At 32.3% G+C, this 24,384-nt stretch overlaps 3 protein-coding genes across 3 annotated transcripts; all 3 read left to right on the top strand.

Moving 5' to 3' along the window:
- Window positions 1–3,357: 3,357 nt before the first annotated feature.
- HELRODRAFT_81875 (hypothetical protein) lies at window positions 3,358–4,512 on the top strand (the record flags this gene model as incomplete). Its single annotated transcript, XM_009022392.1, has 3 exons — window positions 3,358–3,577; window positions 3,861–4,021; window positions 4,258–4,512. The coding sequence occupies 3 exons, from the start codon at window positions 3,358–3,360 to the stop codon at window positions 4,510–4,512; spliced, it is 636 nt and encodes a 211-aa protein (XP_009020640.1).
- A 7,459-nt stretch (window positions 4,513–11,971) lies between these two features.
- On the top strand, window positions 11,972–16,012 carry HELRODRAFT_174963 (hypothetical protein; the record flags this gene model as incomplete). Its single annotated transcript, XM_009022393.1, has 12 exons — window positions 11,972–12,065; window positions 12,242–12,340; window positions 12,611–12,727; window positions 12,827–13,012; window positions 13,159–13,332; window positions 13,739–13,817; window positions 13,926–14,020; window positions 14,200–14,287; window positions 14,602–14,693; window positions 14,998–15,180; window positions 15,328–15,501; window positions 15,756–16,012. The coding sequence occupies 12 exons, from the start codon at window positions 11,972–11,974 to the stop codon at window positions 16,010–16,012; spliced, it is 1,638 nt and encodes a 545-aa protein (XP_009020641.1).
- Window positions 16,013–18,906: 2,894 nt separating this feature from the next.
- On the top strand, window positions 18,907–20,801 carry HELRODRAFT_81815 (hypothetical protein; the record flags this gene model as incomplete). The annotated part of the gene is made up of 6 exons (XM_009022394.1): window positions 18,907–18,949; window positions 19,322–19,456; window positions 19,725–19,878; window positions 20,107–20,188; window positions 20,356–20,437; window positions 20,620–20,801. The coding sequence occupies 6 exons, from the start codon at window positions 18,907–18,909 to the stop codon at window positions 20,799–20,801; spliced, it is 678 nt and encodes a 225-aa protein (XP_009020642.1).
- Between the last annotated feature and the right edge of the window lie 3,583 nt (window positions 20,802–24,384).

Consider the following 24,384-nt stretch of genomic DNA (forward strand, 5'->3'; position numbering starts at 1 on the left):
GTTGCTAAGAACACAACAGCCAATGAAAAAATTTTTTAAATTGTTATAAAAAAATCAATCATATTATACACCACAACACACCATTTTTTATTGCGGTATTTAAAATGTACCATTGAAACCATCAGTTGCGAGACCAGGCAGTAGACTGGTCGGAGGCGTCTACAGAACCGCCAGTGATGAGACGGATGATTTATCGGGCGTTCGAGAACTTTCGAGGACTCTCTCAAAACGTCGGAAAGAGGCCAAACTGCAAATGATGGAAAGATGGAAAGTGGAACAAGAGCAGATAGAGTTAGAAAGAAAGATTGAAGAACAAGAGAGACAGCTTTATCTTTTGCAAAAACAATTAGAAAGAGAACTGCACAGAGGAGATGAGCAGAATATCGACGCGACCTCAAAACTCGGTCGGTACAAACCGATTCTAAGACAATGTTACAGTGACGATTATAGTAGACCGACTCCAGGTAAATACCGATATTTTTACCCACCTCTACAAAAGGAAGATTTCGATTTGGAAAGTAAGATGCGTGAATTTGAACTCGCGAAACAAAGGAAAGCAAAATCCCACGACCGCCATTTAGCTACTGACAAACAAATATTTTCTCAGCCAACCACACACAGACGTCGATACAGCTCCGATTCAGAAATCTTGCACACCGGAAATGAGGTAGTAGTGACGTCATCGCCATCTATTACGGCGGCTGCTAATGGAATTCCACTGCTGATGTTGACAAACGAAAATAAGAGCAATTCACTTCCGGCTGATATTGAAAATGGCGGCTCGGTCAGTAATGGTGACGATCCAACTCAACTGAAGCACTGGCTGCGAAAGTTGGATAGGCTGTCGTACGATTTGAAAGACTTTAACGGCAGGAGCAAGAATGGAATAAACAACAGTCAGAAACGAAAAGGTACGTCTCTCTGGTTTCATTTTAATATATTATTTAGTTTAAACCTTAGAACTTGTCAACTTTTACATAACAGTTACATTATTTTAATGCAAACTGTTGATCAATTTTATAAATAGTTGACTGTTCCAAATAAGTACAAAAGTCTGCTCAAACATTCAATACATGAGGGAATTTGTTAATTTTATTAATTGTTAATAAGATTCAATTAAATTTTATTGGTGACCGATCAAAGCCTCTCATTTGTAATTAATTCAAATAATTACGTCACTATATTTTTCATTCACGCCAGATTCAAATGGAGCAAAACTACATCCAGACATTCGCATAAGCCAGGCAAATGACGACTTCTTAGACTTAACTCAGCAACAGCAGCAGAAACTACAAATTAAACAGCAATACAAACCACCGCCAACAGCATCAAAACCCTACGACCAGCAAAAATCAAAAAAATCGAAACATTTAGAGACTGATAAAGATATAGAGACTCAACAAATGTCATTCACTTCGGAGGAATATAAATCCTGGTTATCAGACCGACGGATGCAGTCTAAAATTCAACGCGACCAAATGTCTAGCTCGCGTCTAGTATCTCACCACAGACCGATTTCTAGTAGAGACAGAGCCAAAATTGCGCTCTCGGAATCGAGGCAGAAGTTAGCACATGCTCACTTTGGACACGCTTCTTTGAAATTGGAGTTTGTGATCATTTTTTTTTATAATTTTTATTAAAAAATATATTTTAACTACTGTCAGTTTGTATAATCTCATTTAATCAGTCGTTTTGAAAAAATGTTCGTAACTGTAAAATGGTGCTTAGCCACCGAGATTTGAACATTTATACATTATTTCTAAAAAATTGTACTTCAAGCGAATAAATTAAAATTTTGGTGTAAACACTTCTTCCTAACTGTAAAAATTTTAAAATCATAATAAGCAGTAGAAAATCTTCCAACTTTAAAATTTTAATAGGCAACAACGACTTCGCAAACAGCAGCAGCAGCAACAGCTGCGACAACAGCAGTTGCTTCAAGCAACGCCACACCAACAAATTGCTCAATCGACTGAATCGCTCAAAAAACGATTTCTTACATCCTCTGCCTGCCAAACAACACCGTCTATAGACCCTGGTACCGTGATTGCTCATCATTATTCACTGGCTTCTATTTTAATTAATATTCAGTTATTGTTGCTATTGTTTTTAGTTATATTAAACATATAATATAAATGTTTCATATGTTAAGCGTGTGAAACATACACAAATATATATTTTTTAAAAGAGAAAAGAAAAGCGTTCAGTTTAGATCAAGATCCAACGGAGGCATTCGATAAAACTCAACCGATTTCTAAACACATCCCTACTACAAAAAATGTATCCACTTCTTCCGACTACCGCTACCGAGACTATGACGACCCGAAGCAAACCTATGACGAATACGATGACGTCGACAACAACAATGATCGACATCATCATCAGCAGCATTCTTTCCACCGGCGTCAGCAGTCTCTCCCCGACAGAAACGAGTTGGAAAGTAGCAGAACAGGCATGCAGGACGAGCGAATCGATCCCGAGCACGTTGAAGTTGCTCACCATAAGAAACACTCCCACAATCGTTACGACGGGAAAGGTGGAACAGCTACTGCGGACATTGTCGACGGTAAATCTTCCAAGCAGTTGAAATCGGAAAGAAGTTCTAGAAAGCAAAAGAATGATTTCGGTAGCCAAGGAGAGAAACTGAAAGAAGAACCGCTGAAGATACGAGTGGAAGATTTTCATCCTCATCTGACTTTTACAGCTGAGGAAATAGTAAAAAAATCAGGACACAAACCTCATTTTGACGACGACGACGATGACGAAATGCAAAGATCTACCGACGATCAATTAGCATCTGCCTCAACCGCTCAAGAAATCTCCCACACAACGTCTTCGTCGCGAAGAAAAAATGGAAAAAACGAACGTTTGAACGGAAGCATGTACGTGCGTATATTTTGTGGACATGGATTGAAGTCGTCGCGCAGGACAATACTACGTGATCTTTATTGCGTCATCAGCGTCGATGGCGTCAACAAAGCTCGAACTGCTGCCAAAACAGGAGCGCTGAATTTTGACTGGGATGAAGATTTTGAATTAGATTTGAAGTCAGCAAAAGTGATCGGGTTTTCAATCTACAGCTGGGACCCAGTAGCTAGACAAAAGTTGTGCTTCTCTGCTCAATTAATCATCTTTGATTTCCTGACGACTCATGGCAACCAGCGCAGACTGGCGATGAAACTCCAGCCAATCGGAACGTTGTACGTCGAAGTTCGCTATCGAGATCTGGAGGAAAGATTTTCTAGAGTAGCCTCTCTGTCAGAAACCGCCACTTTTCGAGTACCACTGGACGTTTTGATTGCTAGAGAAAGTGCTCTGAAAAGCAGCATCAGCAGTAAGGCAGACTACAAATTAGGGATGTACCAGATCGGAGGGAGCAGCAAGGTTCCGTGGATAGTTCGAGCTTGCGTTCGACAGGTCGAGTTACGAGGTATCGATTGCGTCGGTATTTACCGACTGTGTGGCTCATACGAGAAGTTGATGAGGCTAAAGAAAGAACTGGATGCCTGCGTTTTGCTGGAGTTCAATGAAGATCTCATATCAGTTGATAACATTCCGGATATCAATGTCATTACCGGTGAGGTTTGATTTTTTTTAATATTTGTTTTTTGTTACATTTTAATGACTCATGCTTTAATGTTGAATTAAAAATTTTATTCTTATTTTCTGAAAAATTAATTTTTAAGATAACATGTTTACAAGTTGGTAACTTTTTAAGCATCTCTTAAATTTGTAATAATTTTTTCTTCGTTAATTTACCTATTAATTCCACAACAAAGTGACATCATTTACATAAAACAAACTAAAATTTACCGAAAGATTTAATAAAAAAATTTCAAAACTGAACAAATTGAATGCAGGTTTATTGAAGCAATTCTTCTTGGATCTGCCTGAACCTCTATTCACCGGAGAACTGCAAGACATGTTCATTGACGCCATCAACGTTCAAATTGATTCAGATCCTGATGGCAATGCAAACCTCATGCTTAGCATTTTAGACTGCTTACCTAAAAACAATTTGGTTAGTTAGCTGGTTGGTCAGTTAGTTGGTTGGTTTGTTTGTTGGCCAGTTGGCTGGCTGATTAGTTGGCTGGGTGGTTGGTTGGTTGTCCTATTTGAATTTTTGAAATGCTCAACCAGTTTATTAACTTTAATTCATATTTAACCTTAATTTAAATTAAAAATTACTCTAAAATTAGTTTAATTATTTAGTCAATTAGAATGTTTCATAATTTTCAACTCTCACACGCCAACAAGGTTGTACTCAGTTTTTTGATGGATCATTTGAAGCGAATAGTGCAACACGAACAATTCAACAAAATGGACAGCCTGGCCATAGGGGACATATTCGGTCCCCTCCTCCTGTGTCCCTCTCTTGCCGAGGTCCCAGACGTGGCAGCGCCCTCGTCTCGCCAGCAAATTAAAAAATCTTTCCGGTTAAGAGAAGCGGTGGACCTAGCTAAGCAATCCCGCGTTATCACGTACCTGTTGGATATCTGGCCAGCTGACTGAGATGCACTGAATGAATTAATTTCATATTAAAATAGATTAAATAAATAAATAAAAATAAATAAAACTAAAAAAAGAGCTACATAGTGTCAAGTGGCATGCTGGCGCATACGTCTCACAAGACGGTGAAAAAACTAATTGAGAGAATTAATGAGTGAATGAATAAATCGAAATAAAAAATGATGAATTGATGAATGAATTGATGAAAAGATACTAACAGACGGATAAATTGTGTAATTAGAGGATAGATATCCCCAATAAAAATTTTATCTTTTAAATTATAAAATTTTAATATTGCAATAACGATGAAGCATCTTTTTCTTCTAAACTGTAATTACGTGAGGCTTGATTAAAAAATTACACTAAAAATGAAAATTTAAAAAAAAAATTGTAAATTTATGTAAATTTTTAAAAATTCTCAGAAATTTTTAAATCAAAGCTATCATACCTGGTACTATTAGGTAAAACGCATATTCGTACCCTGTACGAAATACCCGCTAGAATTCAAATTTTGACGTCATTTTGACCGCATAGATTTTTTAGTCAATGTTCCCATTTTTGTAGACATTCTTTGTGACTTTTGAGCGATAGAATAACCGTGTATATTTGTAGATTTACATATATATTTTCCGAAATTGCAGAAAGATACATTTCTGTGAATTTTTGTATAAATTTAATTTTAAACTCGATCGTAGATTAATGTTTCTTAATTTCCTTGTTAATTTAATTGTCGAACACACGCAATTGAAAAAACTGGCGCGTAGTAATGCGTTTTGGTTAACAAAAAAACTTTTTTTGGCAAATTTCTGACGAAGATTGATAAGTTAATTAAAAAAATTTAATGATTTAATAATAAATTCCATTCAAAAATAACGTCTATTAATAAAAAAGACGCTATTTTTTAGTGACAAGTTTATATATGTATGTATATATATATATATATATATATATATATATATAAATATATATATATATATATATTTGCCATTCAATCCTTCTCTCTTACCTAGTATCTAACGATAATTTTTATTTATTTCATTTTAATATTTTCCATTAAAAAAACGTAAAAAGTTAATTGATTTAAATATTTGCCATAAATATTAAATCATCATTGTATGATGTAATTCTGATGAAGGCCTGTAAGAGCCATTTTGAAATCCAGGCCAGATAACTAAGGAGGCCCATGCCAAATAACCCCTGACCTCCCTAGAACCCTGTCCTCTTTTCCAGGGCCTGATTGTTATAACAGATACTATCAGGGCCTGATTATCGTTATAATAGATACTATCCTTTTTTAGATACTATGTGTATATGCATGTAATGAAAAAAGAAGACATTTAAATTTATCGCTTGAGTCTCTTTTAACTTGATGCAAATGATGGTGGAATGGGTTTTTTCTTATGTTATAATTATATTATTTATTTATTTATTATTGTTGTTATTTATTATTATTATTGTTTATTATTACTATTGTTATGATGATGAAAATGATGACGACGACAATAATGGAGATATTTAACATATATACTACGGTATATAACTTTATTTGGTCTTATAATAATTAATACATATATGTATGTATGTATGTGTGTGTGTGTGTGTGTGTGTGTGTGTGTGTGTGTGTGTGTGTGTGTGTGTTTGTTTAGTGCGTGTGTGTGTGTGAATGTGTGTGTGTGACTGTGTTGTTCAGGGTGTGTGGTGTGTCTGGCGTGCAGTATTAAAGCTCAAAATAGGTAATTAACACTGTAATTTTAACGTATGTATGCCTCAATATTCATTCAATAATACTACGTACATAATATATATTATACGTATATAATATATATACGTATATATTGCAATAATAATGTGACGTATTTAGTATTAATGAATATTTTATCTTATTTTAAGATCACTATAATGTTAGAAAAATGCTTTAATAGTGAAAATAAGTTTTGTATATTTTGGGTTTTGCTCTACATGAATAATATAGTATTCAATTTTAAAAAGAATTTAGCTCATTCATTTGTCATTTTTTAATTCATTCATTTATGCATTCATTCAGTCAAGTGTTTTTTCATCCATTCAGTCCTCAATTCCTTCACACATTCATTCATCGATCCGTTCATACATCAAACCACTCGATCATTCATTCACTCGATTTATTTATTAATTCATTCATTCATTTTATCTTCTATTTTCTCAATCACGGCTTTTATATAAAACTATGAAAAGATTATTTTTAACGAGAAGCTTTGAAGCTTTAGAAGGCGAAAGATTTTTTTCTTAAATCAACAACTCAAATAACAACTCAAATAAACCTTTACTCAATTATTTAATTAATTATATATACAGTAGAGATGAGCATGGGAACGGGAATCGCGAGAATCCCATGGTTCCCATGGGATTTCCGTAGCGTTAGTATATCTACTTTTTTTACTGTTATAATTTATTATTAATATTACAGTTGCTGTTGTAGTTGATTACGATGTAATAGTATTGGATCAATCAATGGATGAATAGATTTTTTAATAATAATATAATATTCAGGTTTTTAGATCGTTATAAACACACACAAAAGCAAACACACGCGCGCGCGCACTCACACGCACAAACACGTACGCACACACACACATAATATTTATATAATATATATATATAAGATATATATGATATATTAGTATTTCAATGGCATGTAGTGAATTGTTATTTAATTTTTTTTATTTTGTGGCGTTTTTAAGACCTTAGGATGTCATTTTCAATCATTCATTCATTCGTTCATTCATTCATTACATCTTCTTACATCGTCATAACTTGATAACCTCCACTATGGCAGTGGTTGAGTCTTTTATTATATTATATTATATATTATCGAAAGAGATTGAAGCGGTTAGCGTGTTCAAATATATTAATATTAATTCGTTTGATTGTATCCATTGGGTTATTATTTTGCATTTCGCTATGATTGTTATTGTCATTATTATATAATTATTACTATAATATAATTGTATGGTATAAATATTATATATATAATATATAAATATACAATGTAATACCTAAATAAGGCCCAATATATGTCGAAGTACTTAATTAACGATTTTATATTTTTATAACAAATAATAATGATTATAATGTGAACTCTTTTATTTTCCAAAGACAGAGCATAAGTAAAATCAAAATATTGACAATGAAATAAAATTGAATATAATTAAATATACAGTTAGATGAATAAAATAAAATAAAGATAAAGTGTTAGAGTAATACGGATAGTCATCATTGCTCGTCATCTTATGAAAATAAGTAAGTACCATGATGATAAATAGTATAAAAAACTTCACTCATTGTTTCTATCACAGTACAGAGCATATGATGACGAAATTACACTGTTAATCAAGCTAAATCTAAAATAATCGGTCCAAGTTATATCAATTAAAGACATATTAAAAGGATTGTAAAAGCCAATTGGCGATATTTCAAAGGTATTAATTAAAATATTGCAATGCTTAAAGTCATCAATAATATTATCTTTCAAATTACCAATATATTTATTCATTTTAAATTGTTTTGATTTTATGAAGTTAGTTTCATGGCAGACAGTCAGTTCAAGTATTTCGATCGTGTCTTTGTTGCGGACAGCAATGTCTGGACGGCGTGATCTGAACAAGTCTGTTATTGGTCGTATCTTTTCCCCTTTCAAATCCGCAAAAATAATGATAATAATGATAATAACAATAACAACATTAACAATAATTATCATTATTATTATTATTATTACGATTTTTATTATTATTTAAACGTAATTCGTATATTTTTGGGTTTTTTATGACGAACAAAATACTTTTTTCTAGTTTAGAGAATAATAATAATTAATTATCACCTCGTTTATGACCTGCTAGATGACGTTTTTCTGTCTTTATTATCATTATTATTATTATTTTATTATTATTATTGTTATTTTTATTTTGAAAAAGATTTTCTTAATAATGATATTAGCTATGACTATTTTTCTAATCATTTCAGATGGTCTTATAGAAATAATAATATTAATTATTATTATTATTATCATCATCATTCTTATCGTGATGATGATGACGACGACGATGATGATGGTGGTTACTATTCTTATTATTACTTATAATGGTATCATTTATTGTTATAGAGATGAAGACGATGATGACAAAGACGACGACTGCGATATTGATGATGATGATTATTATTAATTATTATTATTATTCCTTATTATTATTATTATTATTCATTATTATTATTATTAACTATAACCTGCAGTTTTAACGTGCATTTTTGTGTTGACATTAGATAGTAGGAAATTCGTCTTCATATATATATATATATATATATATATATATATATATATATATATATATATATATCTATAATTGAATCAGTATTTTAAAATGTACAATACTTAATTTAATATAATTTAATAAAATTGTACAACCAAAGAATTGTGTGTACGTGTTTTTGTGTGTGTGCGTGTGTGTGGCGTGCGTGATAGAGATAGACAAAATAAAGAGTCAAAAGAGAGAGAGAAAAAAAAGAGAGAGAAAGAGAAAGAGAGAGAGAGAGAGAGAGAAAATGAAAGAAAAGAAGAGCGCGAAAGAGAGAAAGATATAAAAATGAAGATGATGTTGACATAACAGAGATGTGTTACTCGCTTTTCTGATGAAGTTTATATTTACATCTAATCAACAAAATAAGAAACTTAATATGTCTGTAAACACACAAACACACGCACACTCACTCACTCATACACACACACACATACACACACGCACGTGCATACACGCAGATACATCTATACCCAAAGTTATAAAATAACTTGCGTATACTCTCACATTTAAATGCTGATACATTAAAGTGATAACTTCAAAATGAAGTTGTCTGTTGAAATTAAATGTCCCAGAATCTAATAATGCTAACAACATCCAAATCAATAACACACAAAATATGGTATATAAAAAATATACATGTGTGTATGTACGGGTATTGGATAGTATAAAACACAAATTAGCAATATATCTCATTAAAGAGAACAAATATATAATGGTTTTATGTGTATTTGTATGGAAAGCGAGAATCTTGTGCATGCATGTACGTACAATGTACATAAGCTATATAGGAAGAGCCAGGAATTCTAAACAGTGCATCTAAGTTGAGGATGGTTTGGTAAGTTCTAGATGAATGGATGTTGGTTTATTTGTTATCTACATTAATGTTGTTGTTGTCTGCGTCATTTTGGTTGTTTATTACATTAATGATTTGTTGATTTTAATGATTTTATTATTGTTATAAATGTCAGTGAAGATGGTTTCGCCGTTGCGTAAGTGATGTTACAGTCAGTAGGTATTGATGTCACTCTTTATGTTAATGTAATTGACGTTACAAGTTTTTGGCTGTTGAATGTGTTGCTGCTACATAAATTTTTCTGATTTTTCTGAAAAACAACAGAAAATTACATTAACATAAGTAAAGCAAAGTCGTAGGATAACAACAGCAAGACTACATTTTAAAGTTGTCATCAACGGAAGCGGCAGTAACGACAACAACTACACTAACTACCACAACTACAGTAACAATTCAACAGCTACAACATCAATGACATCAACTACAGCAACAGCAGCAATTATAACATCTCATTAACGACTTCTTTAGCTACTAACTACTTCAACCGCACTAGAAAGACAAACTTCTTATCATGGAATACTAAAATATTTCTCATCATTTCGGTCAATAAATTTTAACATAGAGGATGAAAAATTTAAAAAATAGAAGTCTGTGAAATTGTAAAGACTGTAAATTATAAACTGTAAAACTTTCCAAGGAGCCGCTTTCTTAAGTATGGGTAACAGGATTATACAGCCATCGTCTCTCGCTTTTATTGTGGCTCTCCTGCTGACGCAATATGACTCCACACGTACGTATTTCTCTTCTCCAATCTCATTAATTTTTATTTATTGATTTTGTAAACATCGTCTCTAATTTAATTATTTAATTGACGGCTTATTGAAAATCGTAAATTTATAAAATCTATCACAAAAAAAAACATTAACTCAAACATCAACATTGACGCTAACAATAACATTAACGCTAACAATAACATTAACTCTAATAATAACATTAACATTGAGAAAAATTCATCCATAGAGATAAAATAATTTATAAAAATATTATTAAAAAATTGATGGACATGCCAAGCCATGTTTAGTGGAGCAATAATGAAACAAATAAAAGTCGAATCACGTTCCGCAAATCTCTCGTTCCTCCAAACATAATCAAATAAAAAAACGTGTACATACCTTTGTGTACGTACACTTGTATATCTCCTTTGTATAATGGTTTGTACGCCTGTGTATTTGTTTTCATGTTTCTAATTATTAATTGTGATTCAGTAAGTGTTTGGTTTTGTGTGTGTGGAGGGGGGGGGTGTTTGTTCGTATATCTGAAAGTTTGTGTTTAAATGTATGTTTGAATAGTATTGATATATGTATGTAAGTTATCGTATATGTTTGTATGTTTTTCTGGTGTGTGTTTGTATGTTTTGGTATGCGTCTGTATGCTTGTATGTTTTTGTATGTGTTTTGCATGTGTTTGTTTTTGCACGCGCCTCTTTTATCCTCAAGTTTTTAACATCCTCCGAGCAAATTGAGATAAGAAACGTCCTCCTGTCATATCAATTTCCATTCATTCATTTCATGGAGTCTTCATCAAAATTTTCCTTCCACAAAAATGAATAAAACAATAATTTTTTCACTGATTCAAACACGTACAACAATAACAACAACAACAACAAATAGATGAATAAAAACAGGTGCTAACAAAGAATAAATTAATTGAACGTAAAAATTATCATTATTAAAAAAATTGTATAAAAAGCGAAAAAACAAACAAACGAACAAACGAACTAACAAATGAACAAACAAACCAAAGTACAAACAAGCGAATGAACAAACAAACGAACGAACAAACAGAAGAATCTCCACGTTTGGTCGACTTGCTCTTATCTTCTAGATTCACTCACGCTATACATCCTCGCGCCAAAATTGTTAACCGAAAGTTCAAAGATCACGTGATGTGTGCGCTTGTGTGATGTCATCCAGAGATAAGATGGCTGCGTTTGTTCGTTTTTCCTCAAAAATATTTGCTTTTCAGTTTATCCTGAATGTACAATTTATCCTGATTGTACGATTTATAGTTGCTTATCGTCGAATAAATATTTTTCGCCTTTCCTAAAACGTCATTACACTATTAAATTTAACGTTTTAGATTTCAATTCATCACCAAAAACGACAGAAACAAAGAGAGAAGCGACGACATCAGCCACACCACCAACAAAATCGTCATCAGCAGCAGCAATCGCAGCAGCAGTTTTCTCATTCGCAGAGAACAAACGCGGCATGTTTAGTTTCAACAAGGGATGCCAACGCATTAAAGAGTTAACAATGAATCGAAAGTGTTTGAAGCGATGCTCCGCCGACAAGGACTGCAGGGGACGTACAAGACGCTGCGTTTGCGACGGCGCTTGTGGCTGGAGTTGTATCAAGATGTGTTCGTTTCAAGTTTTTTTTCCGTTTGAAGCTTTCGTGGTAGAATTTTTTAAGATTTTTGTATGTGTGTAATTGTGCATGTATGTGTGTGTGTATGTATGTATGTACGTACGTATGTATGTAATGTACGTATGTAAGCATGTATGTATGTATGTTAGTACATGTATATTCTGTATCATCACGACTAGCTCAGAGATGCGAGACTGTAAAGCTGCTACTGAATGGAAAGTTCCAGATTGTTCCATTCAGCCGGTTCGCCGCCATCGTCAAATACATCTGCTATCCAGGTCAGACCGCAAATTATTTATTATTATTATTATTATTTATAATAATAATTATTATTATTTTTACTAACATTTAACGAGTGATAGTTTGCATGCAAACATTTGAAATGACGGAAATAAAGTTTCATACAACTGAAGACGAGGCATCTTTGCATTTGAACCACCTCACTACAACTTCGTCTTTAGCGATGCATACATAATACACGTATACATTTACATTTATAAAATGTATGTATGTGTGTATATATAATATATACATATATATAAATATAGGGTTTGAACTAGTGGGCCAGAAGGAACGGGTCTGCCAGGGAGATGGGTACTGGAGCGGTAGGGCGCCAATTTGTAGGCCCCTCGTATCAAACGTTCAAAATATGGCTGCATATGAAGGTAAACATTCATTCATGACGTCATAGTGCGCGTCAGCGTTGTTTAAAATTGTTGTTTATGGTGCATTTTTAATTAAATACGCACGAAATACCCACACAGAAGGAACGTGTTCGAAACCACCGGCCATAAAACACGCCACTCACGACGCAAGCCCCGCCCTAAAATCATTCCCTCTCGGTACCCAGTTGACCTACAGCTGCCTCAATGGTTTCAAGTCAGAAGGGGGGTACAGGGCCCTCTGCGTAGGGCAGGGGCGGTGGGTGGGCCTTTCCATGACATGCCAACGTGAGTCGAAGATGCCAGTACTAGTTGTTGGTAGTTAGGCATAATTTCAAAATTTAAATTATTATTATTAAAATTGCAATCATCATCATTATTATTATAATCAGCACCGCCACAATCATCATCGTCATCTTCATCATCACCACCAGCCAAGCAGTGCGGTCATCCAGGCGACCCTGCGAATTCGATACGAGACGGAAATATCTTCACTTACCCGCACAAAGTTTCGTACACCTGCCTGGAGGGCTACACCAGGATCGGCCGCTACCAGATTCTCTGCCAGGCAGACGGCAGATGGTCCAATGTACCTCCGATCTGCAAACGTATGTGGTGAGACTGTCTCGTTTCGTTATATATTTTAACGAAACGAAACGATTTCGTCTAGTTTCGTTATATATTTTCAACGAAACGAAACAAGATTAATTTTATTTTTAAGAATTTTTTTTGTAGGTGACAAACACGTTAGGAAAGGAAAAAACGAAAAGTTTTATGAAACAAAATTTTATTTAAATTTTGAGAGAAAATTCTTACCTTACAATTTTATGATGTTAATTTAAGGGCTGGTGATGATGTAATGCAAAACGTTATTACCTTCAATTACAAACGCTGAATAATGTGATTATGAATGATAAAGTTATAGAAAAAAGATGGTTTTGATTAAATCTCATTAAATCGTAAGATATTTAAAATTAAAAATTGAAAAAAAAATTAATTTTCTTACTATTGCAGCAAAAACATGCAGAGAACTTAGCCCGCCAACGAATGGCTTGATAACAGGCATGGATTTCACGTACGGAGCAACTATAAGGTACATCTACAACTCAATATTTCCTAAAAATTTAACTTTATCAAAATGTTTTAAAAGTCTCCTCCGTCTCCTTAATGTAAATAAAATTTTAAAATGTTTTTTTTATAGATACAATTGTTTGAAGGGGTTTGTTATAAGGGGTCCATCCGTAAGAAAGTGTCAGTCAAGTGGGTACTGGAGCGACGAAACCCCAGAGTGTGTGCGTTAGTGCTTCAAAATTCTTTCCGTTTCACTCAATTGTTTTAGATTAATTTCAATTATTCTAAATTAATTTACGTTTCCTGTTTTTTTTTTGAATTCTAGTCTCAACACCACAGTCAAATCAAAATTTTTATTTATTAAAAATAACGAAACACATGAATTGAATGTAACAACAAAACAGTTGTAAATTGTGGCAGTCCGGGCCCAATATACAACGGCTACTACATCTCCCGTCCCGACACCAGTTACGGAGCTAATGTTACTTTTTTGTTAGTCCTACCTACACCATTTGTTATGTTACCAATGTTATTACTGTTTTTTTCACGCATTTTCGTCTCTCTTGCTCATTATCTCTCTCTCTCTCTCTCTCTCTCTCTCTCTCTCTCTCTCTCTCTCTCTCTCGTTTTCTCGTTTATTCCATTTTTTTCTTTCTCTGTTTCTTTCTCTCTCTCTCTCTCTCTCTCTCTCTCTCTCTTTCTCTCTCTCTCTCTTCCCGCTCTTTCATCGCTCACTCTTTCTCTTTTTCCAACAATTTAAGAAGCTGTTAAGTTTTGAAACAATAACACACCTTAATTTATCGAAGCTGTTACAACCACACGAACTTCGATGGAGCCTCAAACGTCGCCACATGTCTGGGCAATGGAAGTTGGTCGCACCCGGCTCCCAATTGCTGGGGTAGGTCGCATTCGGTCTGATGTCAGTTAATTAATTTCAAGTTAATTGATTAATTGTCAATTATCTCGCACTATGTTAATTAATTTTAAAATAAGATTTTAAAATTATTCGTGAAGAACTTTCATGTTAATAACAATTCTTGTTTAAATATTTCCTGGTTAATCGGTTAGTTAAAAAATTATTTTTTTCAAACTGGAGCGCTGCTGGTTCTCATCATTAGAAACTCATCTCAAATTGATCAAATGTATATTTCAAATTTTTTCAGTAAGTTACTAGTTCATTTTCGTCATTTCACACTCGACAGTGAAATGTTTCATCCCACAAATTGAGAACGGAACGCTGGACAACGCCACGAAGCATCTGCATTACATGAAGCACGGACAATCATTCAACTTCACGTGTCAGTCAGGATTCCTCAACGAGTTCCCATCCGATCCACCAACCTGCAAAAATGGGACTTGGAGTCGGAAAACTTTTTGCAAGCCTGGTATGCACACGTGTGTGTGTGAGTGTGTGTGCGTGTTTGTGTGTGTGTTGTTAGCGAGATATTTATTTAATTTATTTATACATATACATTATTAATAATAGCAATAAAAATAATTAACAAAAAAAAATTGTAACAAAATAAACTAAGCGCCGTGCAACGGAAGACCTCCGGAGTTGAAAAATGGTTTAGTGCGTTACCACTCATTTGAGCACGGTAGCAAGGCCCAGTGCATATGCAACCTCGGATTCAAAATCATCGGCGAACCATTCCTCACGTGTCACTACGGCAAATGGGTGGGTAGAATGCCAAAGTGCGATGAAGGTATGACAACGTGAGAAAATAATACATAATCCATTATCAACAAATCAGCGTATTGTGCAAGATTAACGCTACGAAGCATTGAATAACATTGATTAACATTGATTAACATTGATTAACGTTACGAAACATTGAATGACATTGATTAACCTTGATTAACATTGATTGACATTAATTAACATAACGAAACATTGAATAACAATGATTTAACTTCCAAATATACAAAACTTTATAACACATTCCTAAAAAATTCACAGTCTTTTGCAAATTCCCTGGCAACGTAAGCAACGGGCAGTTGTTGTTGGTCGGAGACATAGGAAAGTACGACTACCCACCTTACGCCACAAAAGTGAAACACAACCAGCAAATTGAATACCAGTGTGATAAGGGCTACGGCCAGGTGGGGAACAAAGCGGCAACCTGTGTGGACGGCCAGTGGAGTCCTCCCATGAGACCAAAGTGCGAGTTGAGAAAACATCCACCTCTACCCACAACTAGCAAGAAATTCTATTGAAAGACATTTACAGAATTGTGATTTGTACTTGTTGAACATTTTGAAAAATTCATTTCACTTGTATATATTATTATTTGATGTGCATTTTCTTCGTATATGTAGATGTACATTTTATTTTAGATATACAATTTCGCATTAGAGTTTATTTATTAGTGTAGTAAAACATAACTAGAGTTTAGTCATATTCATTTTGGTAGATATATACCTATATTCGAGACTTGAGAACAATTTTTAACTGTTCTTTTGTAAGGTAATCAGCATATTCGATACTTATCAAACATTTTTTCCCAAATATTTTGTGCAAATTTAAATAAATATTCAAACAAATAAATGAATAAATCAACAAACAAACAAATAATGTCACAAAATAGCCGCCAAGAATGCAACCAAGAAAAAGATAGAGAAATTCATTTTTAAGAAAACATGCAAGCGAAGAAGAAGCACCCTATTTGAACGGCATTTAGTGAGAAGCCCCCTCGTCACGTTAAGGCAGTCCTTCATGAAAGGGATAATAATAAAAGATCCTCATCAGAATGCTTAGCGTTGTATGCACCTCAAATTGCTTAGTTATATAACTAATCCTATCTACCTACTTATTAAATTATCTAACTTATGATATCTTAGAGTGTATATGAGTCGTGTATATGTTAGCGCGTTACAGATTTTAGGCCCCTTCCAATCAAACATACCCTGTTCACAAGGTAGGAGTTTAGAACGCAGATAGGCAGGTAGGACGCACCTTTCACCGAACCTACTACGCTGTCCGATCATCCATTTTTTAACGCAAATTCTCCCAAACATAGGTTACATTAGCATTTGTACATACGCATGTATGTAGGTTATATTTATGACATACACAAACATACAAACAACGGTTCAACACACAAACATACAAATACATACATAAATGCATACATACATACAAGTTATAATTCACTCGCAAAAAAATTTGCACGTCGTTTTTATAGCCAGTTGTGTTTCGAAATAAGTTGACGTAAGTTTTATAGGCATGTCTAGTTAAATATGTTACAAGTGATAACGAAATGGATGACCTAAGCTTTCTAAGTGATGACACTATGGGTCACTATCAACCCATGTTATGTAATGGTGTCATTAGTGATTTGGGTTAAATGAGTCTCAAAATTGAAAAATTTAAAGCTCTTAAAGACGTTTTAAGTTAGATAACATTACATTTGTTGAAAAACTTCAATATTCTACATACTTGTTCTCCAGCATAATACTTTCAATGCTACCACAGGACTAATATCCAAATATAGTTTCTTTGTATAGAAAATTTTTGTGTTCCTATTATCGTTACTTAGTTTGTCATCGTTTTGTTTCAAGAATAAAAATGGTAATTAATATTTAATAAATTATTTAATTTTAGTAACGCACGTTTTTTATTTTAAATAAAAATTTTTATTTCAACAGAATTCATCTCATTTTTTAAGACCGAAACCGAATGGAACCGTTCTAAGCAATCCTGATGAAGAAGTTGTAAAAATTTCAAAAAATTTTATGCTTCATGGGTGTGTACATGAATTTATTTTATATCAATCAATATTCAGTATTTTATATCTTTTTTATTATAGATTCAAGCATTAAGTGTTTATTTCATTGTTATTTAAAATTTAAATTAAATTTCTCACACCTGTTAGTTAGTCTTTGTGTTGGTTGAAGTTACTTGTACAAATTTCTAATTTTCATAATCCTCCTTCATAATTAATTATTTTTGAATTTAGAGCTACTCAGAAGAAAGATGAATTAGCTAGTGGCCATCCTTTGGAATACTCTGAGAGACATGTAAATTTATTTTATTATATTTTATCATTTACTATTACAGATTGGGATTATAACTTTTAAATGTTATAGACTATAGAGATTAAAATTATAATTAATTTATATGTACAATTTTTCATTTGTTCAGTATAGAGCCAATTTGGAACTCCAGGATTTTGCAATGCTACGGGCTCATCATGGGCTCCATGCACCATTAAGATTGCAAGTGGAGAGAAAAATCGCTAGCAGGGTAACTATAACATTGGCTTGGTTGTAGCCCCTCTAAAAATTTTTTGGAATGCTCTTATAAACAAAAATTTTTCTCTTTTTAATATAGAATAATAATAATTTAATAGTTTAATTTAACTGCTACCTAATTTCCTTGCTATGCCTTTAACTTTAGCACTACCTTAAATTTTTGTTTTCTATTAAGTTATATTTTAAATATTTTAAAAATGTAAATTACTAATTTTTTAATATTTTGTTGTTTTAATTAAATTAATTGTGATCAAGGTTGGAAGACTGAACTGCTTGCCATCATCAAACATCATGTTGGACACGCTGACTGGTAGATCAGACATCATGGACTTTCAAGATGTTCTTGGTGGTCAGTATAAATACACTCTAAAAGTTGACAAGGCTTTATTTTTTGGACTCATCTTACTTATTTATACCTCTTAAATATGATTGATTTCAATACTCACAGATCCTTTCCACAGTGAGAGAGCTGGGCATCCTCATATCCTTATGGAAAAGCAGCTTGGCATTTTGTGAACTTTTATAACTAACTCTCATTAGAAATAACTTCTAGATGGATGACAATTTTTCATTTAATTTTTTCTTCTCTTTGTTGTTTTTTTTGCGTTAGTTAAAAGTTCAAATCATTTGTTTGTTTCTTCCGTCAGAGTGTTAAATGTAAATTCGCCGAATAGAGTTCTGTGTGTTCATTGGTTTTGTAATCAACCATTGGTAATTTATAGCATTGTCGAGTGTTCAACATCTATCTAATCTTCGATGCTATATAAATTATTTCTTAATTTAATTTCTGACTCACCGTAATTTTGCGGTTTAATTCAATAAGCGTCTTCGGATTTGTAATTTTTTTAAATTTCGGAATGGCCGAGGAAAACGTTTTTTTGTTTGTTCCAAATATAATTGGTTATTACTCTATGTCTATGATGTGGGATGCTGTCAGTTTATTTGATCATTTCATCACCTCATCATAGAAAATGATCACCATGGTCACATTTTTGGTCATTTCATTATTTTTATAATTTATGACCAATTAGTTAATTTAATTAATAACAATGAGACGAGATCAGTGACTTTTTAATCAGAGATCAGTGACTTTAATTTTTAAAAAATAAACAATATTAATATTTTATTCCTTTTAGTTTAAGTTTTACTCAGTAATAAAAATAAATTGTTTCAATTATTAAGTCATTTTATTTCACTATTGATATTAAAATTTAATATAATACTAATTAATGACTAAACTAATATAATACCAATGATTAACATTTTTACCAGGCTATTTAAGAATATTGCTACTGCTAATTTCCATGTATGTCATGCCAACAAACCACATAGTTGCTGCTTGGTGCTACATTATAAGTGGACTGTTGGACTCTCTGGATGGTCATGCTGCCAGATTACTTAATCAAAGTATGTATTGTATTGTGTTGTATTTTAATAATCATATCTTATATAAACGTGTGTTGTGTTGTTGTTATCTTATATAAATATATGTGTGTGTGTATGTATATTGTAGATGGATATACATAACCTAGACAAGATAGTATAATGGTTAAGATGTCTGGCTCGGCTGTTGTAGTGACCGGATTTGAATACATTAAGAGAAAATTTAAAAAATTTTTCCTACCACCCTAATAAAATGAGCTTCCTAATTTCAATTTTATTAACCTCATATTAGGCACAAAATTTGGAGCATTCCTGGATATGTTGACTGATAGGTGTGCAACAATGTGCTTGCTTGTTGTCCTGGGGACATTTTACCCTAAGTGGATGTTTGTCTTTCAATTAGTGATGGTTGTAGATATAGCAAGTCATTGGATTCATTGTCAGAGGTAACTTAACTAGGCAGAGAAATTTTGTTTTATCAGTATAATTAACAGTTTGATCATTTTTTGTATAGTAGTCTAGTCAGTGTTGTCAATTTGGAATGGTATTATTGAATCTTTTCAATTAATTCCCCATTTATAATTTATTCAGTTCAATTTGAATTTAAACTTTTTTTTTTCAAAAACTTATTTAACTCTTAAATAAATTTATCTTTCCATCAAATTCATCTCTAGTGCTCTGATGAAAGGGTCAGACAGCCATAAGAAAATTGACCTATCTGGCAATTCAATCTTGAGATATTACTACACAAACAGGGTGAGATCTAGAACCATGGTTATGATAAATGGTAGTGATGATAGATAATTATAATTAGAAATGATGATGACGAAGATGTGTAGGTAAATGTGTTTGTGCATAAAATACATAAATTATGTTAAATTATGTTAAATATGTTTATGTATGCATACATTTCTACTTTGCAGACAGTATTGTTTCTTATGTGTACTGGCAATGAAGCATTTTATGCCATGCTCTATCTACTAAATTTTACATACGGGCCTATCAGTTAGTTATATTCTTGTTCCTCTGTTATTTATTTATTTGATTTCACTTTAATTAATTAGTTAATTAATTTATTTATTTATTACGTTGAATATATTCGATGGAATTGATTTATTTATGATAATACTCACGAAAAATTCACATTTCAGATAATTTTTTTTTTTTTTCAAATTTTTTATTTTCAGTTCCTCTTGGGCCTCTGTCATTTGGCATCTTTAAGTTCTTGTGCATACTGACAGCTCCAGTTGCCGTCGTGAAGAGTTTCATAAATTTAGTCCAGATGTATGCAGCATGTCTGAACGTCGTTTCCATTGATAATGACGATAGGAGGAAAAATGAATTTAAAAGTGAGATGAAGATGTCATAAGCTTGAGAGGGAGAAAGTTTTTTTTTATGTTTTGTTAGGTTCATTTGTTGTCACATAAATTCTCATTAACGCTTTCGTTTTTTTATGAATTTTTTAATTATTTATCTTTATATTATTTAATTGCCGTGTTATTTTTAATTAATTTATACATTTCTATATTCTCGATGTTGACCATTTTCTAGATATTTCATACATTAATGATCTTTTTTCTTAGTTCTGTGAATAGCATTAGTTTGTAATAAAAAAAAATCATTAATTTATTTTGGTTAGTTTCGTTGAATTTTAATTTTTTTGAATATTCCAGCGAAAGTATTTCCATCAATTATAACTGAGTGATTTGTGTAAATATATGTACACAAAGGTCATGATCATATATACGCATGCATTTTATTACAGACAATTCTATATTACAATTTTATTACGCATTTGTTATTTGCATGTAAAATTTAAGTTTAAGCCATTGATTATTGTTTATAGTTATCAAAAAGCTTCAATAAAACTTCATGAATTTGCGTGTTAATCATGGAGTTTCTATTAAAAAAATCATTTTATGTCCGTGTAAATATTGTATATGTATTTCCTATATTTCGGTGCTGATGACCTGTTACTTTTTATCGTACGTCATTTTTCATCTTGAAATGTGAATTTATTCAATTCTGATTTGTGTATTTTATCTCAATCAAATGCTGTACTTGATTAAAATTTAAAAAAAAATACAATGAAATGATAAATAAATAAATAAATACTATACATTACATGTGGTTCAGTCTATTTTGCAATTCTATAATACTGCTATGATCTTATAACATGAAAAGATCGTCAGAGTTTTAAAAGTTTAGTTAGTAATAAATAGTGGTAATAGTATACTACCGTAAAATGTGTTCCTTCTAAGTATTTAATCAGTAGAAGCATGGTTTAGACTTTAAACTGAAAGCTAACACCACCATACTAATTTCTTAGCGAATGTTGTAATTAAGTACGATGAAGATGATGTTGATGACGATAATGATGATGGTGAAAAAATTATAAATGGAATTTTAAAAAATAATGTAACCACAATTGAGTATTATGGTGATGATGAAGATGACGCTGATGATAAAGAAGACATGACGATGGATGAGGACGATCTGATGATGGTGTATTAGATAGCAGGCCCAATACTAATCAACAAAAACAAGCAGATCTTCAACTGTAGCTTGTACATTCGACTTTGAAACAGTGAATCTTTTTTTATTGTTTTTCATTTTTTTAATTATTATTTGCTATGTTTTTTTTGTTCGGTATCTCAACCTACGTTCTTATTTTTATATACGATAATACTAAAACGAAAACTCAATGAATTTAGCTAGCTTAAATGGACCTGTAATGTAATTAACATTGCACGTTACTTTTGAAAACATCTCTGTAACTATACGTTCGTTCATTGCACCGATATTGTGTAGGGTAGGGATCTAGACAACCACTGATGGAGGGGAGCCAACAATTTGAAAATGTTTAAATTTCGAATTTGCGATAGTGTAGCTTGGTAGTTTGAATTAGACTGGCGAATTTTTGGTCGATTTGATTTCCAACATTAAATGGTGCTTTCCTGTAAAAAAAATAGAGTACTACACACACTAAACGGACACACAAATACACGCAACACCAACAACAACAACACCTGACGGTAATGTTTTTCAGATTTTGATGCATTTAAATGTTGTTATTATCTTCTGATGTGTTTGCATATCGGTTCAAAATTTATAACCCCCCCAAAAAAAACAGAAAAAAATTCCTTTCTTTGACTTTCGACTTTGTACCATCGTGTTATTTATTTTCATTGAAACGTTTGAATTTTTAATTTTAATAGCTGACAGTTAATTGCAGCGATAGTAATAGCGTTAATTGTGTCGGCTTTTTTCATAATATATACATGGCAGTAGCTTACGACTTGCTTACCTGTTCACTTAATTTTCTCATTACTTCTTCACAAATCGGTGCTTAAATTTTACGGCCTATAAAAAGATGATGACGACGATGACGATTGTGATGGTGATAACGACAACGACGATGAAATGATGATGCTAGTGACGATAATAAACGCAACGAGTAATTAATTTTTTGAACTCTTAAAAATCTTATATAGATGGGTTTTTTTATAGTCTGCGTACGTTTGAAGAAAAAAAATTAATTGCATATATACATAAAATCTAAATTTAAAAATTGGAACATAAAAATTTTTATTAATCTATAATTCAAGAACACCTGTGCTTTAAAGTTTTTTCTTACTGTTCTGATGGTTGACGATGCACTGGAATTTATCCTAGCAGTATTAATTAATTCTTTTTAAATCAATTTTAACTTGTTTTTTTTTAATTTTCTTGTTTAACATTGTAATTAAATTTATTAGAAAATTATTCAAAATTTGGAAAAATTTCCAAGTTAAAAATCGATAATTGAGGATATTATGCAAATGTAAAAAAAAATGTATGTATGTATGTATGTCGGTGGCCGGTCTAGTGAACTAGTTTTCAACGTGCGTGATATAAAATTTATTTTTAATGTAAGTATATAATATATGTATGCATGTGTGTGTATGTTTGTTTGTGTGTATGTTAGTTTGCTTGCTTGCTTGTATGTATGTATCTGTGTATGTGTGCATGCATATTCCCATGTTGATAAGCTGTATATGTTGCAATAATTGATTTTTTATAAGCATATTTTTTATCCTCCACACGATGTGTAACCTTCCTAAGGTATGCCTGCTTCAAACTGAATGTATTTAGACCATGAGGTTGTACATGTTTGTATGTTTCTATATATGTGTATATGTTTGTTTGTGTGTGTATACAAATGGGTGTGCTTGTCTGTATGTGTGTATATATGTGCTTTTGTCTGTATGGATGTATGCGTTTGTTTGCATGTGTGTATATGCTTGTTTGCACGTACATATTTTATCGCTGTGTCAAGGACTAATATATTCAGATATAAAAATAATGTGTTCCTTGGTTTGAAAACTAAGACTTCTTAGAAAATTGCGTTATTATAACCATTATGGAGTGCGAGCGAAAGGAAGACTCATGTAGTTTTTAAACGAATTTTTTCATGTTTTTTTCATGCGCGTGTGTTTTTTTATGAAACGTCTTCATTCAAGATGCATGCAGACGTTATGTAATAGTATTCCTTCGCTGTATGAATGTAGCACAAGTTTTTTTTTTTGTATTTTTACCAAATGATTTACAACATTCGCACGTGTGAGAACTTTACGTATAATGTGAAATAATTTCAGAGTAACTTAAAATGAGTGTTGCCTTGTGCGTAGCTAACAATTTTCTAGACTGTTTCTAGACTTAGTTTTTGCTAATTCTGTTTATTTTATTAAAGTTTAATTCAGTTTATCGATAGAAATGCTGGACTGCACTTTTTCTGACTCTTGATGACGTAATTGCTGATGTTGTTGATGACGTCATTGTTGATGTTGTTGATGACGTCATTATTGATGTTGTTGGTCAGGTCATTGTTGATGTTGTTGGTGATGTCGTCACAGTTCCGTTGATGTTGTCGTTAATGTTATCAATGTTGCTTTTAATGTTATTGATGTTAT

Source organism: Helobdella robusta (assembly GCF_000326865.2).
Source record: "Helobdella robusta unplaced genomic scaffold HELROscaffold_31, whole genome shotgun sequence".
Lineage (NCBI taxonomy): Eukaryota > Metazoa > Annelida > Clitellata > Rhynchobdellida > Glossiphoniidae > Helobdella > Helobdella robusta.